The following is a 17,870-nucleotide window of genomic DNA, read 5'->3' as shown; positions in this document are numbered from 1 at the left end:
ATCTATGCTATTACTGTAGACAGACTGATTCATTGGCGCCATCAAACATACAGTTCCTCACTCAGTACGGCTTGTTTGACCAATCTCCCCCCTGAGATTCAGTTCTCCCCGGCCCCTGTTTCCTCCCTCCCCTTCAATACTTTGCTTTCGCCACCCAGCTTTCTACACAAGAAACTGCGTCAGAAGGCGACTTCTTGCATTCCAAAAGAAATGATAGCACTTCTGCTGGGCTGAATACTTGATCCGGTACTTTGCTGGCAAAATCACGAGCGAACGCTTCGATGGTCTCATCATCATATTCCTCGTTGCATTGCTTTTGGTTCGGCAACTGCTTGAAGACCGTGCGGAAGAGCTGAATAGAAATGTTTTGATCGGCGAGTTTGAAATGAATCTTCTTGTCTGAACGGCCAGGCCGAATCAGTGCTTCGTCCAGATGTTCGATATGATTCGTGGTCATGATGAGTATCCGGCCCTCTTGTGATGAGACACCATCAAGCACATTCAAAAGCCCTGACAGGGTGACTGCCGACTTTGATTCGTTCTCTTGGTCTGCGTCGACGCTGTCTCTGCGCCCTACCCCAGCGGTATCCACGTCCTCTAAGAGGACAACACAGTGTGGGGGGAGCTCCGAAAAAAGCCTCGTTAAAGTACTGTCTGAAATGTTCGACAATTGAAGCGTATAAATATCCAATTCATGCTTCCCTGCGAGTGATAGACTGAAGCTGGATTTTCCAGTACCGGGTGGTCCGAAAAGAAGATAGCCTCGTTTATAGGGAATGCCTCGTTCTGCGTACCAGCCTTGCATATCTTGGTCGAGGAACTCGTCCACATCCCTTAATATTTCATTCTTCAGCTCGGTGTTCATAATTACCGTGGAAATAGGCCGAACTGGTCTCAATTTGGCTTTCTTCCACTCCCCTTCGCGGTGTTCAAACACAGAGACTTTTTTCTGGGTGCCCTTGAGATACTTTTCTCGGCACTCTTCGATCAGACTTTTCAGAATGTTGGCATTAAGACCAATGGAGGAGATACGAAGATCCTCTCGGTGCTCTTTGACTTGGCAGTGAAGAATGAGCAAATGTCCCTTATACCAGAAGAGAAATGATCCATCCCAAGGAGAAAAAGTCACAGGCTTTTTCTTTGTTGAATAGAGATTACTTGTCCGTTGCGTGGATCTCACCCGAGCGATCAACGAATGGGCATTGTGAACAAATGGTTGGTCAGCTATCCAATCAACTAGCATATCGTATGCTTCGTCGTAGTACGAGACATAGATTGTTGAGGCTTCAGAATGTCAGACTCATTCTATCATAACAGGAGGCATACGAACTGAAGTAACTTCTCACTATATCCCAAACATAGCGCACTGCATAGCGGGCGAAGAGGACAAAAAGTCCCAAGCTACAAAACAGTCGAGTGTAGCTGTCCAGGTTACCAGCAAGAAGTTGCTGTGCGGAGGCAGAGGCCATACTGAAACCGGGAAAGAGGACATCTATAAGAGACGTGTGAGAAGGGCTCGGGTAGGAACCACCTCCGCTAATTGTGTTCATTGCGTATATGATATTCGTGGCTGTGAGGATAATGAAAAGAAGATGACTTGTTATCGAATACTCAAGGACGTGGAAAATCGCGGGTCCTTATATGCTTGATATAGTCGCCGCCCGAGTAAGATGTTGCTTCCCCTCACGTATTCGGTGTTTAGCTGCATGGGAGTGTGCTTCATTGTGCATGGCATATGAAGTAGGTGCCACCCCCAATTGGATAGATTCAGGAATCATTCAGTTGGTGGCGTCGCCTTTGGAACTGAAGATACATAATCGAGCCTAGTGTTAGGAGCTGATCTTTTTTGACCCTTATTAAGGTGGTGAGTATCCAACTTAGTAGTCTACCACTTGAGTTCGAAAATTATGTAATGGCTTTGTATGTCGGAATATGTGGAGCTTTGTTTTGTCATATGTTGTATTTAGTAACGTGATTGTAATATTCGGTAGATAGATTGTCCGAGCTACCATACAAAATCGTATGGTAACGGAGACGTTCACAATCAAGACTCTTTGCTATCTCATTCGTGTATGCTACTTGGGCCCACAGCTGCTCCGACAGTTATGAGCCCGGTTCGCCTGGAAGAAATATCTATTTAATCAATATTGAAGCTATTCCCAGCACTCAATTCAACCACTGTTGACCTCCGAGTGTCGTTTTACCCCTGAAGCTGTCCGAACCGCTGTGTACCCCTATTCGACCACGATCGTTCGATACGACTTAGTTGGGATGGAAGCAACCATAGTCTCCGCTCCTCAGAGTGTTAAACTGAGATCGGATGCCGATTGGCTCCGATGGATTCGTTATATCCAAGAACAGGCCGAAACCGATGGTATATGGGACCTCCTAGACCCCGAAGCCGACGATGAAGAACGGCCTGAACCGATTGTACGGCCTGAACGACCAGATTGGGGAAATCTGACGAAGGCGGAACGTACAGAGGCTATTGAAATATACAAGATGGAATTCCCTGAATGGGAACGGCAGAGTAAAGCACTAGCTGCTATCCGACGTATGATTATGCAGTCAGTCGATGCCACTGTGGCTGAACGACTATATAGTGTTAGCACTCTGTATGAGCGACTGAGGTTTCTCAGAGATCGATTCTCGAATGCAAACACAACAAACGAGACATATCGTGAGCGATGGTCTAGATACTCTCAAGTGCCACCAGCTAAGGGTGAGGATATTCGAGCATGGGCACGCCGATGGGAGCAAATGAGAGATCGCATGCTAGCAGCAGGCCGCAGTCCGGAAGCCAATGAGGACTTCCTAGTGGCAGTAAGGCATCTCGTACCGAATTGGCATACTGGCCAATATCAATTGGTTGTTCATGAGAAGAAGAAGCTGGATAATGGTCAATTGGTGTCTCAATTCCTTGACCACTATCGTATGCACTATGGCAATGCATTGGCACCATCACCACCGATAGTCCCAGCTACACTTAGTGCTGCTCTAAGTATTCAGGTCTCACAAAGTAGACCAAATAATGCCTTCTCCACACTCCATGACCATGAGGAGGCCACGCCTAGTGCCGCTGCCAGTGCACCGAACCGGAAGAAGCGAACGTTGAAAGACATTCCTCTTGCAGAACGATATTGTATGTGTATGGATCGATCTCATAAACCATGGGAATGCGCCTATGTGAACCCGAAGCTTCGTACTGCGGGCTGGCAACCACCGGATCAGGATAAAATGGCACGTGTGGAACGTCTATTAAAAGAGCACGTCAACTGGAAGAGATTCATTGACAAAGAGATAGCCAAAACGGCTGGAAATGGCAATGGACTAACCGGTTCTGGCAATTATTCTGCCGAAAAATCAGCACCAATTGCTGCATTAACGTTGCCGAATGACGAATATCCCGAGGAGGATAACCTGGCCATGAACACTACAGCCAAAATGAACCTTAGGGATCGATGGATATTGGACACCGGAGCTGGTATTCATGTTTGCAATAATCGCAGCCTATTTGATCAATATACTGTGAGGAAGGCGGCTATGCGAACTGGCGATAGCTTCACACGAGTTGAAGGTATTGGAACTGTCAGAATGCTCTGTGTTGACCCTATCACTGGTGGACCAAGTGTCGTCCGACTCTATAACGTCAAATATTCCCCTGATTTTCATGTCAACCTGGTTTCATATAGTCAAGCGAAGGCTAGAGGTTGCCGATGGGATGAGAACGGTGGATGCATGCGCAGTGCTAATAGCAGTGCTTTTGCCAAAGTAACCTATGATCGTGGAGCTGGTCTATGGCTATTTGACCAACCGGCCAGTGATGCCACAGCATGACTATCCGTCAGTCCTACCGCTAGGAAAGAACGATGCGAGACGCAGTACGCGATGGCGGCGCGGAAATCGTCTTCATCAAGAAGCTCGAAAGCATCATTTGATGTGTGGCATCGTAGGCTAGGTCATATTCAGCCAATCACAGTCAAGAAAGCTGCTGAGCTTGTGGATGGAATCCAGATAGATGGTTCCACAACTCCTGATCATGGAGATCAGTCTCACTGCGAGATCTGCCGACTATCTCAGGCACCACGACAAATTTCACGTCGTCCCTGGGGTCGTCAATTCGGCCGATACGGTCAAATTTTCTATGACATTGTGGTCATGCCAATTGCATACAATAAGATGCAATATTTCACACACTTCTATGTGTCTGGAATTCGTTTCCATTGGGTGTATCCCCACCAATTCAAAAATGACGCGGTCGTGGCCATTAGGCATTTCCTTGCATTTGCAACGAAGGTCCTGAAATTGCCTATTATAGCAGTTCATGCGGATAACGAGCAGGCTGTGAGGGAGGATGTGGAAAAAGAGCTAAAACAAGAAGGCTTCATTATCACCCACACCATACCACACCATGCGGAAATGAATGGACCAGGTGAGCGCTCAGGGGGTGTGATCACCTTGAAAGCCAGAAAGCTGCGAATTGAGGGCAAATTGCCAGAAGCTCTGTGGCCCGAGATGGTCATGGCAGCTGCATGGATATTGAATCGCACACCGACCTATTTGAAGGATAAATCCCAATGGATTGTGCCTTGGGATGAAGCTCGCGCTTTACTGGATGCTGATGGAGTTAAGAAATCAGATCTCTCTGGTCTCAGAATATATGGTAGTCTTACCTATTTTCGTCTGGACCGAATTCCTCAACGAAATAAGCTCCGTCCGCGCGCTGAAATCGGCTTCTTAGTCGGATATGAAGCATCGAATGTCTGGCGAATATGGAGACCTCGGAAGAACGATATCATTCGTGTGCGAGATGCAGTTTTCGATGAATCGCGACGCTGGCATCCAAATATTGAATATTGGAAGGAGGAGCCATTACCCATTCCTGCAGCAGATGCTATGACGAAGGGTGAGGTTGATCATGTAATATTGAAAGAACGAGGGTTGACAGATAACTGGATGGATCATGTGACTGGCCCTGGAACGGCTAGCACAGTGATGCCACAGCCTGGCCAACCAGCACCGCCTACCCATTCATTTGATCCTTTTATAGCCGAGCAACGTCAATTCTATGCGCCAATTCAGACGACATATCGGACACCTGAGCCTAAGGGTCTGCAGCAACCGGATGATCGTGCGGAACCAATCCAGGAATTGACCCCACCATCTGTGGAATGGATGCCCCAGCAACCGGATGATCACTCTGAGCATACATTACCAGGAGTATTCCCTGACGATGAATTGCCGTCGTTACTATCTACACCGTCACATGATCGTTTTCCGACCGGAAACCCTGCTGCAGAGACTGAGGGGGTGGAGAGTTATCAAAGCGTTGATCAACTGCCTGAGCAGTCTCCGCAGAATTTCGATTCTTTTACACCAGAGCCACTATCGGACAGTGAAGCTCAATTGAACCAAGAACTCACACAGGCCCCACCAGATCAGCCGCCTGAGCCACCACTTGTGGCGCCCAGAAATATCGATTCCACTGTGCAAGAGTCGAATATATTAGAAGGTCGTCGTGAGCGGAGATCAACCCACCGGGACGACTGTGCTTATTTCGCTGCTCCTATCCATGAGGACCATGCAGAAGAGCCTCAGGAGCTATTGGCCGCATTTGCCACCGGCCTCAATGCCGAACAAAAACACCACCAACATCGTGATGACTTACCACCACCGCCGCAGAATTGGAAGGACATGCTCCGTCATCCTCATTGCGAGGCCTTCCTAACTGCCGCAGCCCGTGAGACCGATAGCCTGCGTACCAAGGGAACATTCCAAGAGGTCAAAGAACCGAATGACTGTTCTGTCCAGGTGTTGCCATTGAAATGGGTCTTTGACTATAAGTTTGATCAAGATGGCAATCTCCGGAAGTTCAAAGCTCGTCTATGCGTACGCGGTGATCTTGAGAGGGTAACATCAGATGAAAAGAGAGCCGCTACCCTAGCCGCTCGAACTGCACGCATAATTTTTGGCCTCGTTGCCGCATTCAACTGGGATGTTAGGCAATTGGATGCTGTGAATGCATTCCTCAACAGCACATTACCAAAAACAGTGTATACCAAGCTTCCGGATGGTTCAAACTCGCCACCCGGCCTATGCTGGAAGCTCGAAAAGGCGTTATATGGACTTCGAATATCCCCGAAGCTATGGCAGCAGGAGGCCTCAGGTGTCCTAGGAAAGATAGGACTAACTGCGCTGCCTGAGGACCCCTGCGTGTTCGTTGGAAAAGACATTATTGTCTTCTTCTATGTGGATGATATCATTATTGCTAGTGATCCATCCCAACGGCATCAAGCCGAACAGCTGGAGCGTTACCTCCATGCTAACTGGGAGCTCACCGACCATGGTGATGCTCGCTGGTTCCTAGGCATACGTATCATTCGAGACCGAGAGCACAGGAAGCTCTGGTTATGCCAAGATGCCTATATTGAAAAGATAGCTATCCGATACCATCTTAACCATCGTTCAAGGGTGACCACACCACTGGCACCTGGGCAAGAGTTGAAGCTTCATGATGGCCTACCAGATAAGGCCAGGATCGAGGAATTTTCCACCAAACTAGGCTCAGCTCAATATGCCACCACAATCACCAGACCTGATGCTGCCAGAGCTACTGCCAAATTGGCCCAGTTTCTCACTAATCCAGGGCCACAGCACATTGATGCTATTGACCGTGTGATAGTCTATCTGTACTGGACCCGTTACCTGGCAATTGAATATGGCCCCTGCAGCGGCTTAAAATCAGTGGAATTTGCCAGTGATGCCTCATATGGTGATAACACTGATCGGAAAAGCTCATCTGGTTATATTTGCCAGATATATGGTGGTCCTGTCGACTGGAAAGCTTCCAAGCAGCGTACAGTAACAACGTCTACCACTGAGGCCGAACTTCTGGCCCTTTCTGATGCAGCGCGATCTGTTCAATATACCATGCGCTTGCTCACCAACCTAGGTTTCAGACCTAGCCATCACATTATTTTGAAATGCGATAACCAACAAACGGTTGATCTGATCTCCAATGCCAACGTCAAACTGCACACCAAGCTTCGTCATGTTGACATTCATAGCCACTGGCTGAGGCAGGAGGTTTCAGAAGGACGCATCCACATTGAATGGGTGCCCACTGGTCAGATGGCAGCCGATGGCCTCACGAAGGCGCTGTCATCACAGAACCATGAAAAATTCGTCGGTATGCTTCGAATGCAGAATATTCGTTCGTACATCGATAGATGAGGCAGTTGCTGCCACCTTGGGCTATTCAACTGCCCATTTAAGCCATTCATTGGCCTGAAAACAAGGGTTCAGCATTCAACACGCTGATATGGAAAACCTTAGGCGTCGTTGAACGCTGAGGGGGTGTGTCGGAATATGTGGAGCTTTGTTTTGTCATATGTTGTATTTAGTAACGTGATTGTAATATTCGGTAGATAGATTGTCCGAGCTACCATACAAAATCGTATGGTAACGGAGACGTTCACAATCAAGACTCTTTGCTATCTCATTCGTGTATGCTACTTGGGCCCACAGCTGCTCCGACATTGTAGCTCGGCCTAACTGTCACCCGAGTTAATCCGATTGACGTGGGTCTCCCGAAGATCGTCTGACTTGACACGCAAGGATCTCAAGCCCAACACCTGCTCCCAAGAACGTCATCAGAACTGCAATTCAAGCCTGCCCATCCTACTTTCAGGCCAGAGCTACCTCATATTTGGTACCTCTAGGATACTCCAGCAACGAAAATTGGCGCACGAACAGCGATGCGTTGCGCTGGCCACCTTTGACTTGCTGCCCAATCTGGGTCTTCATACCCCGCTCTCTTAAATACAGGACGAAAGATTGTGTCGGGAACAAGAACAAAGACACAAAACTGTTCTCAAACTGAACGACGGTGACCAGTTTGCTTCATATTCTACAGTTGCACTATGGTAGCGAAGCCCATCATCAAATTTTTATTCTTCTTGACTGACACGCTTCTCAGAAAGGTGACGAAGCCCTCGCAGGGCGCGAGGAACGGAATATTGCTAGTCATCGATTTCCTCCGGATCCGGATAATGACAGAACCATCAAGTTTCAAGGATTATACATATCAGTATTCAACGAAGACACGCAGGACCGAAAAACTCTCGAGGAGAATGTCGCCGAGTACAAAGATTTCACAGTTCCGCGGGGCTACACAACGTATGTGAGGGGAGTTGAGACTGTCTGCTGGGTAGTTTAGGACGAAAGTGCATGCTTTACGCCATATATATCGTTCAGCCTATACCCATCATTGTGGCCAACCCAGATAGTGAACGATACATCCTGAGTTTCGTCCTTCGGGAAAAGTGTAGCCACGCAAGCAGTTGTCCCGTATCCCCGAGACCTTTCCCACTTCCACAGTGCACTGTTTTGAACTGCTGATCGAAATGGTTGCGGTAGTTGCATCGCCATGGTATTTGGGGCGTTTGTGAACATATGCTTCATCTCTGCAGATAATCAAAAAAATATTCGGCAACGCAGGCGATGTTCTTACCTCGATTTTCGTTATCGGGATTCCGTGGCGCTGTTTGGACGGTCTGAACAGGTGTTTCATGATCAGTGAACTCATCTTGCGGATACTCTAGATCTAGCGGAGTGTTAGTTACGGAAATGCCTCGGCGAAATGTCATCTTACCATGCACAAGCTGCTGAAGACCGTAGCACCCCTGAACTTCCCCATCTCTCAGTCTGTAAAGTGTTTGGCATACTGCATCAGGCCATGTCTTCCTATCTCTTGGTTCAATATCCTCTATCAGGCAGTCAAAAATCTCATTCGACATAAAGCATGGTCCCCATGTGGTTGGAGGATAAGCAATTGCCCACGAGATTATTCCATCTGGGCTCAGTTGTTGAATCCTAGAACATCTTTTCTGCACCACGCCTCTCCTCCATGTAGTGTCCTTGGAATCGAACTCAGACTGCGGTGACCCGCAATAGATCAACTTTATGTTCCTACGGAATACCGCTGGATTTTGCAATCGTTTTTTGCTGAGTACTGCGGCAATAATAGCTTGCGCTTTGAGTCTGTGAGGCTCACTATCCTTCCAAGCCTGCTCCGTCCATGAGTATTTTCGAAGCCCTGTTTTTGATTCAATTACCACAAGGATGTCTTTGAGGTTCGCAGCGACCATTTCCAATGTTTGCAGATCGGTCTCGGACAAAGATATGTCACGCATCGCTAAGTTCAGGGCATCCAGGTCTTTGGTGACGGAGCTTAATTGATTAACGATAGTGGCCATGGCTAATGAGTAATAAGGATGTCGAGGCTGAGAAGGTTCAATGTTGGGAAATGGGAGAATCAAAAGAATAACAGGCTACGATTTTAGAGAATGTCCAAGTTTATGGCTGCCTAAATTTGCTGACGTGTACCAATGGGATCGTGGGACAACGTGGGGCTATGTGATGTGACATTTGGGGAAAGCGGATTAGTGTTCCTTGCCAGAAAATATTGTCCCCATCTTCTTATTTCACGTGTCCTCGTCACAATACCGCAGTCTCAGAAATTGACGGGCTGCAGATGCACGCGGTCCTTTCGGAGGTAGCGAGATTAAGGGAAAGTAAAGTAAATGCGTGGGCTCTTCATTTAAATAGCGGCATCGACCTTGTAGATCGAGCCCAATAAAATATTGAAGGTTGAACAATGAACCCTGAATTAATATTTCAACTGATTGCGTCGACAATGGCATCAATTTTCTGCGGTGCAAGTCTTATTTTCTGGCTCTTGTCCATCGACGCTATGAGCTTGCAACGGCTGAGCAAGAAACCACTCATCTCCAGTCAGGCTGTGATAGGTGGTTTCGTGTTCTTGGGATCGATCGCTTCTATTTTTCTGGCACTGCTGGAAGCAAATTCAAAAGAGCGCAAGTGGCTTACTTCTCTGGAAGCAACTTTCTGCTAATCACAATCCAGATCCTCCACAACGAATGCTACAGATGGAAGTTAACAGTGTGCTTCTTTTGCTCATTTTAAATGAGGTGAGAATAGTGAAACCGAACAAGAGTAACACTGACCTCAATCAGTATCTGAGTGTGTCCACTTTGCAACACTGGTTAACTCATATCGTGTCTGCCTTATTATTCGTAGGAACAGTCACCATTCTATTGTTGTCCATGTCATTTTCGGTATGTTCAGTTACCCGCCTTGCTGTTTTTGTATTATTCATTAACCAAAAATGATAGGAGCATCGCAGAGCTTTATTTGCCTCGCTTATGATTCTCGCTTTTGCTGGGCTCAGTTTTGTTCACGCGCAACTCATTAGAGCCTGGGTTCTATGCATGAGACAATGGAACACGGAAGCAAGCACATTCAAATTGTTTTGGCGGTATCCATCCCTCGGTACTGCCAGACACCAACGAGCTTTATGGATAGCGTCCATTGGCTCAATATGGATGTTTCTTTTGTCATTAGGCTTTACGATACTTGCCTGCGCACACTACAACCTGCAGACCTCAATTATGACGGTACGTACCTTGGAACTAAACCATTCTTCTACATTAAGTTACTCAAGTGCTTGATAGCTTCAAATCGTCCTTATAGGCCTCAGGAAGACGGCCGTGTCTTTCTGCCTTCTTCAAACTCAACAAAACAACATGAGTGTGTTGCTCTCGCACGAGCGATCGCTCTCCATGGTTATAAAATAAGGATAGAATCCAAAGGAATTGTGGGATATGAAACCATATCTTTGGAGCATTACAATACGAAGATTTACCCGCAAATGCGACAAGTGTGGTTACAACCGACAGAACTTGCAACATGTAGACTCGACACTTCCCAAAAAGTGCATAAATACAAAGATACCTAAGCAAATACAGTTTCATTCGATCAATATTGTTGAAGAAAGGCTCTCAGTATCATCAGAAATAATAGTGGCATCACCAAATGGCTTGTCATGGCTTTGCTAGGCCTTTGATATCGGTTACCTTATCATATAGAACTAGACCATGCTGTTAAAGTCTGAAACCAATTTGACCTATCCCGCGCTCTTTAGTACCGCCACGCCCTATTGAAACTACCCAATACCCGGTAGTGGAGGATGAGAAGTTGGGCTATATCAGGATCAGTTTAGTTCTTCTGAGATATCATTGAGGAAACCTGCCATTATTGAGAGCCTGGGACTTGCGCACCACAGTGACAAGTGAATGGAAAAGGCTTAGAGATATGGTTGTATCCGCACTGTGGGCAATTCATCTTGGAAAATAAGATATCTTTCTGTGGCTTGATAATTTGGTGATGGTTTACCAGGCTAAGATCTTGAAAAAATAGGAGAAAAGTCGTCTGCCAAATGATACCAATTTAAAGAAGATGGATGCGGGGTAAAATCCATGAGGCTCAATATGGAGTGTGATGCGACGAAAGAAACTACTGAGCTTATGTGACACCATGCACCTCTTGCAGATTTATCACACGCTACTTCTGCGCATGCTCCATCAGGCAGCGCTTAGACGGGCCTCTATCGAGGTCTCGCCCTCCTGGCTGCTTGCTTCGGAAACTGGATGGCCTACCGTCTGGGGGTCTTTGGCGACCGAGCGAGTCTGACATGAAAGAGCCCGTGTGATTTGATTACCTGAAACCTTGTGTAAACTCTATCCAGTGAACTACTATTCCCAAAGTAAAAAAGCTAATAGGCCCAAGAGGAGAAGGGTTGTGTGATTGACTGCACTCAATGGCGGTCAGCCCCCTGAAATATGCGCAAGGGGCTTTCCGCTTGGAAACCTTTTTTTTCCACTTTTGCTTTCAACCCTCTGTCGAAACTTATCTGTTGCAACAAATTGACCTCCTACAAAATATCCACAATGGGTGAATCGCTTGAGAAAAGTTGTGTCGCATGCGGGTGGACACTTGAGAAAGAACGACGGTGCCATTATACCAGCCACCTCAAACTCTTCTATGGTGCATCCACACGGGGTGTATGGTCTATCGGATCGGATGCAATACTGAAAGACCGGCCGGACGAGGGTCCCAAAGCAAAAATTGAAGTCAAAACATTGGAATATTTAGCGAACCATTCCGATATTCCCATCCCGAAGGTTTTACGAGACTGGGTCGATCGAGATGGGCGCTATTTCGTTTTGAACGAACGCATCAGTGGCCAGACGCTCGAGGAGGCATGGCCTTCTTTATCAGAAACCCAAAAAATAGAAGTCGCGGATCAAGTCGTGAGCGTGAGAAAGCAGCTTCGATCCGTAACGTCAACCTCTATTCAGTGTGTCGATCAAAGTCCATGCTACCCAGGCTTATTATTCTTCGATCTTGAGCCCCGTGGGCCGTTTCACTCAGACCAAGAGCTCTGGGATGCTCTGGCTCTGGGCCTTTGCCACCTTCCTCAACAAATTTTGGAGAACTTGAAAAAGCGCCTACCGAAGTGCGAGCCCTATGTGCTTACTCATTGCGATCTCAATTTGGGAAATATCATGGTCCGAGACGGGAAGGTCGTCGGTATACTTGATTGGGAATATGCCGCCTTCTTCCCTGTTTGGTATGAGTATGTTTCAGCCTCTTTTGGATTTACAGACATGGATGTGGAATGGAAGAAGTTGCTCCGAGAGCGCTTAGACGCACATGGCGAGGCACACGAAAACGCTAAGACATTCTGGACGGATATGTGTAATCTGAGACCGTACCCAAATTTGGACGAGAAAGGTCAGGAAACCTTAGAGAGACTGTCATAAACTATCTTGAATTAGTGAAAACATGCGCTCCATACATCTCTGCTATATTGGCTAGGTCCATCAAATTGATCACCCAAATGACTCCAACCAGCTCCTGCAATCCAGTCCATTTCATCGTAGGGACGCGAGACCACGCTAGGTTCACAGCTCATAATCATGGGCTGTAATTCACCTGCAACAATTTTCGATAACTTGCACGGGTTTGGTCAAGTACTCAGTGAGCTATCATATTCACAGAGATTTCGATTCATTGCGAAACCAATTAAACATATTTTGCTGGTAGCGCTGGGCTTTGGGTCGAGAGCGATCCTGCGGAACCCACGTCCAGGGGGCATCACTGTACCTGTAGATTTTGATCTTGGTTGACCAAACCAGTAGCTGGCTGGAGTGACGAGTTTTCGGGAAAATGCTTGTTCCGGAAGCCGGGATCAGCACCACCCTCCTTAGGGCAAAGCACTGGTCGGGGCCACCGTCCCGAGCTATTGTTCCCTCCTTACCACCAATCAGATGGAGTTCCGGCGAGGCTTAAATGGTTTAGATTTCCGATTCAATCTAAACCATAGTCGTTCGCGCCCAACTGTGTTTCAAGTGGGTAGGCGTATCGCCATGATGCGACGCCAAGAGAGCCTGCGGCTAATCGAGGGGCTCATCAAAGCTGAGCAGGCAGTTCACACATTATGATTGGGCATATTACTGGCTCAGCAGCGTCTCAAAAACTAGCTATCTATGTGATGACCTGTGATTGCTTCAGGGAGAATGGAGTCGTGTTCTTCTAAGTAAATACGCGCTTCATACTACCCCGCCCGTCACACCCTGCCTCTTCTTGACATTGTTCCCACCAATTATAAGCATGCATCACTACCGCCTTCTCCCTATTTCCAGCCCCTCATCCATTCATACGTGTCAAAGAAATATATAGATTCTTCAAATCCCAGTCCGCTTGCCTTCATTATCGGAAGCGTTCAAAGATTCCTCCTGATTCCCTTGCTATGGACGGTCTTTCATCTGCGGCCAGCGTCATCGCGGTCATCCAACTCACGGGAAGTATTGTGAAGATTTGTGGAAGCTATCTACAGGAGGCGAAAGATGCACGAGATCAAATATTCGCCTTGCAGCGAACAGTTGCAGGTCTTGAAAGCATTCTCCAGAAGCTGAACGAACTTCTCCAAGGACCTTGTGACGCAAAGCTGGGCACTTCCTCCTCGCTAGTCAACGATATTAGCGATTGTTTGTCGCTCCTTGAAGGCTTGAGAGAGAAGATTAATCCAATAAGAGGTGGGAGAATGATGAAAAGACTCGGTATACGAGCTTTAAAATGGCCCCTCAAACACACAGAGGTGGACAAAGCCATTCATGATCTAGAGAGATACAAATCATCTTTCATTTTATCTCTGCAGGTTGACCAGACGTAGGCTGCTCCATCAAAATCACTAGACATAATTGGCTTACATATGAACAGTTCCCTTTTAAGCGGATTGGCCCAGGGGGTAGACCGTCTTGACCGTAATCTGTGGCTCAACAAACTGCCGATCGCGCGCGGGGCCGAGTTCAGCTCATATATCGATCAACATGAGGATGAATGCCTCCCAGGCACAAGAACTGAGCTTCTCTGCCAGATCCAAAAATGGGCGGTGGTACCCCAAGGAAAATGCATATTTTGGCTGAATGGTATGGCGGGGACAGGGAAATCAACGATTTCCCGAACAACGGCAAAGTCCTTCAAAGAGGCGAAGCTCCTAGGTGCAAGTTTCTTTTTCAAGAGAGGAGAAGGAGATCGTGGAAATGCCATGAAGCTCTTTTCGACGATCACAAGACAGCTAGTGCTAAGTCTTCCTCATTTAATTCCATTTGTCCAGAAAGCACTTGATGACGACCCCGATGTTGTGGGTAAATCGCTAAAAGAGCAGTTTGAGAAGTTACTCCTTCAACCACTGCTAAGCTTAAAATCAAGCTATCTTCCAACGTCTACCTTGGTGATAGTGATTGACGCATTGGACGAATGTGAACGGGATGAGGACATCCGAATCATTCTTCAGTTGCTACCACAACTAGGAGTACTTAATACTATACGTCTACGAATATTTTTGACAAGCAGGCCTGAATGGCCGATCCTCCGAGAATTCTCAAGAGCCACAAGCGACGGGCAAAACATTTGTGTTCTCCATGAGATCGATAAATCGGCGATAGAGCATGACATATCCTTGTTCTTAAGGCACCGACTTTCAGTGATAAGGGCGGACCGGTCACTACCTGCTGGGTGGCCTGGAGCTGATAATATTCGATATCTTGTGAATTTATCAAGCCCGTTATTCATTTTTGCCGCCACCACGTGCCGTATGCTCGAGGACCCTCAGTGGGACCCAACTGACAGTCTCACTGAGATATTTGCACATCGAAACGATGCTTCACAATTCGACGGGACGTACCTTCCAGTGTTGAATCGACTTCTTAAAGGACAGAGCAAAAACCAGGAAAGGAAATTGATTCAGGACTATCAGGAACTTCTTGGTGCTATTGTGGTGCTTGAGAGTCCACTCTCGGCAGTCTCACTTTCTCAACTCCTCGGCGTTGCCGAAGGGCAAACTGAACGCAGGTTGAGTTCACTGCGCTCAGTTCTAAATATACCCGAGGATCCCGCAAAGCCAGTACGCCTGTTTCACTTATCATTTCGAGACTTCCTCCTTGATCAGGAAACACGATGCAGAACCATATTCTGGGTTGATGAGAAGGAGACGCATCAGAGATTATTCATGAGATGCCTTTACGTATGTGGCTCTCTGAGAAAGAACATTTGTGGGATAAAGTACAACACAAAACGTTCAGAGATTGGTCGCCAGATTATCAATCACTATATCTCTCCAGAGTTGCAATATTCATGTCGTTATTGGGCACATCACCTAACAGAAAGCAAAGTAACTATTGCTGAAATGAATGAAGCGTTGTTATTCCTTGAGAAGCATTTCCTTCACTGGGTAGAAGCAATGAGCCTTCTTGAACTTGTTTCTGAAGTTGTTGGAATCATCAATCTACTGCAATCAGCTTTGCAAGTAAGTGTTGCCAAGTATTTCGTTGTCCTTGTGCTAATTGACGGCAAGAATGGACACAAGAATTTATTGGAATTTTTGTATGATGCAAAGAGGTTTATCCTTAAGACTCGACGGATAGCTGACGACGCTCCCCTTCAAATTTACTGCGCAGGTCTAGTATTTGCACCAAAGATGACAACAATTCGGAAAAAATTTGAAGCCGAACAACCGCTGTGGATATGTATGACATCAGAAGCCCAAAAAACATGGAGTCCAGAGTTACAGACTCTCCAGGGTCGTTCTCATCCAGTTGCTTCGGTGAATTTCTCGCATGATGGCAAACTACTAGCGTCTGGCTCCGATGACCAGATTATCCAGCTCTGGAATCCAACTACGGGTTCCATGCTGCTGTCTCTCGAGGGCCATGTAGGCCCGGTAAACTCAGTCGTCTTCTCAAATGACGGCCGCTTACTAGCCTCTGGCTCCGATGATCAGACTGTCCGACTCTGGGATCCGGCCGCGGGCGCCCTACAGCATAAGCTCAATGGCCATCTAGACCGAGTGAGCTCAGTGGCTTTCTCACACGATAGCAGCCTACTGGCGTCTGGCTCTGATGATCAGACTGTCCGACTCTGGGATTCGACCACGGGAGTTTTACAGCAGATTCTCACGGGTCATACTGACCGAGTTCGCTCGGTGGCTTTCTCACACGATGGCAGCCTACTAGCGTCTGGCTCCGATGATCAGACTGTCCGCCTCTGGGATTTGGCCACGGGGGTTGTACAGCAGATTCTCACGGGTCATACAGACCGAGTTCTCTCGGTAGCTTTCTCGCACGACGGCTGCTTACTAGCGTCGGGCTCTGATGACCACACAGCTCGACTATGGGATTTGGCAATGGGTGCTCTTGAGCGGACTCTTGAGGGTCATTCGCGTGCAGTCGCTTCTGTGGCCTTTTCATGCGATGGCCTGCTGGCGTCCGGCTCCTATGATCGGACTGTCAGGCTCTGGGACCCGTCCACCGGTGCTCTACGGCAGGCTTTTGAAGGCCATTCCCGAGCAGTTCGCTCTGTGGATTTCTCGCCCGATGGCCGCCTAATCGCGTCCGGCTCCTATGATTACAGCGTCCGCATCTGGGATCTAGCTACAGGCTCTCTACAGCAGACTACTCAGGGCCGCTCAAGCTTAGTTTTCTCAATGGCATTCTCAGATGATGGACGCTTCCTAGCGTCTGGCTCTGATAAGGGGCCAATTCGGCTCTTAGATCCGACTACGGCCGCTCTACAGCAGACCTTACAGGGTCACTCAGGCGCCGTTCGCTCAGTTACCTTCTCAAACGATGGCCGCCTGCTAGCATCTGGATCCGATGATCAGACTGTTCGACTTTGGGATATGGCCTCGGGCGCTCCACTGCAGACGCTAGAAGGTCATTCAAACTGGATTCGTTCAGTTGCCTTTTCGCACGATGGCCACCTTCTAGCGTCTGGATCCGATGATCAGACTATTCGACTTTGGGACTTGGCAACGGGCACTCTAAAGCATACTCTCGAAGGCCATTCAGACTTGGTTTTCTCAGTGGCTTTCTCGTGTGATGGTCGCTTTCTAGCATCTGGCTCTTTTGATAGAACCGTTCGGCTTTGGGATCCAGCTACAGGCGCTCTGCAGCAGACTCTCGAGGGCCATTCAGACGGCGTTCGCTCCGTCGCTTTTTCACATGATAACCGGATACTAGCCTCTGGATCCTTTGATCTGACTGTCCGCTTGTGGAATCCGCTCACGGGCGCCTTGCAGAAAGTACTGGAGTCCAAGAGAATAATAACTGATCTGAAGTTTTCTGAAGACGGTTCGTATCTCGAGACTGACCTGGGATACCTCAAGATCCAGCCCCAGTCAGACACGACAGGCCCAGATGAACATGATGACAATATGTTCTTTATTGAAGGCCAGTGGGTAAACTTCGCAGGTGAATACGCACTTTGGCTTCCTCCTGAATACCGGCCCGATTCCTCAACAGTGAAAGGCAATAGGCTTGCCTGGGGTCACGCACCAGGAAGGGTATCCATCATCGAGTTCTTTACCTAGGACTGGAGGAAATGGAAGATTAGAGATATGAATATTTATTTATACTATATCACCTCACGAGCTTCATGATCAGGAC

At 47.6% G+C, this 17,870-nt stretch overlaps 6 protein-coding genes across 6 annotated transcripts; 4 read left to right on the top strand and 2 right to left on the bottom strand.

Annotated features, from left to right (window-relative positions):
• Positions 1 to 133: 133 nt before the first annotated feature.
• Positions 134 to 1,550, bottom strand: N7533_008282 (BCS1 and AAA domain-containing protein; the record flags this gene model as incomplete). Its single annotated transcript, XM_057104932.1, has 2 exons — positions 134 to 1,284; positions 1,331 to 1,550. 2 exons carry the CDS (start codon positions 1,548 to 1,550, stop codon positions 134 to 136), a joined length of 1,371 nt encoding a protein of 456 aa, XP_056959889.1.
• A 721-nt stretch (positions 1,551 to 2,271) lies between these two features.
• On the top strand, positions 2,272 to 3,398 carry N7533_008281 (uncharacterized protein; the record flags this gene model as incomplete). The annotated part of the gene is made up of 2 exons (XM_057104931.1): positions 2,272 to 3,146; positions 3,305 to 3,398. The coding sequence occupies 2 exons, from the start codon at positions 2,272 to 2,274 to the stop codon at positions 3,396 to 3,398; spliced, it is 969 nt and encodes a 322-aa protein (XP_056959888.1).
• Positions 3,399 to 4,896: 1,498 nt separating this feature from the next.
• N7533_008280 (uncharacterized protein) lies at positions 4,897 to 5,450 on the top strand (the record flags this gene model as incomplete). Its single annotated transcript, XM_057104930.1, has 2 exons — positions 4,897 to 5,395; positions 5,428 to 5,450. The coding sequence occupies 2 exons, from the start codon at positions 4,897 to 4,899 to the stop codon at positions 5,448 to 5,450; spliced, it is 522 nt and encodes a 173-aa protein (XP_056959887.1).
• Positions 5,451 to 8,459: 3,009 nt separating this feature from the next.
• Positions 8,460 to 9,257, bottom strand: N7533_008279 (uncharacterized protein; the record flags this gene model as incomplete). Its single annotated transcript, XM_057104929.1, has 1 exon — positions 8,460 to 9,257. One exon carries the CDS (start codon positions 9,255 to 9,257, stop codon positions 8,460 to 8,462), a length of 798 nt encoding a protein of 265 aa, XP_056959886.1.
• Positions 9,258 to 11,810: 2,553 nt separating this feature from the next.
• Positions 11,811 to 12,686, top strand: N7533_008278 (uncharacterized protein; the record flags this gene model as incomplete). Its single annotated transcript, XM_057104928.1, has 1 exon — positions 11,811 to 12,686. One exon carries the CDS (start codon positions 11,811 to 11,813, stop codon positions 12,684 to 12,686), a length of 876 nt encoding a protein of 291 aa, XP_056959885.1.
• A 989-nt stretch (positions 12,687 to 13,675) lies between these two features.
• N7533_008277 (NACHT and WD40 domain protein) lies at positions 13,676 to 17,794 on the top strand (the record flags this gene model as incomplete). Its single annotated transcript, XM_057104927.1, has 2 exons — positions 13,676 to 14,094; positions 14,146 to 17,794. The coding sequence occupies 2 exons, from the start codon at positions 13,676 to 13,678 to the stop codon at positions 17,792 to 17,794; spliced, it is 4,068 nt and encodes a 1,355-aa protein (XP_056959884.1).
• Between the last annotated feature and the right edge of the window lie 76 nt (positions 17,795 to 17,870).

This window comes from Penicillium manginii (assembly GCF_028828005.1).
Source record: "Penicillium manginii strain IBT 31320 chromosome Unknown utg000005l:1.0-5665137.0:1.0-5668048.0, whole genome shotgun sequence".
Classification (NCBI taxonomy): Eukaryota; Fungi; Ascomycota; class Eurotiomycetes; order Eurotiales; family Aspergillaceae; genus Penicillium; species Penicillium manginii.
This window is presented reverse-complemented; position numbering and strand designations above follow the sequence as displayed.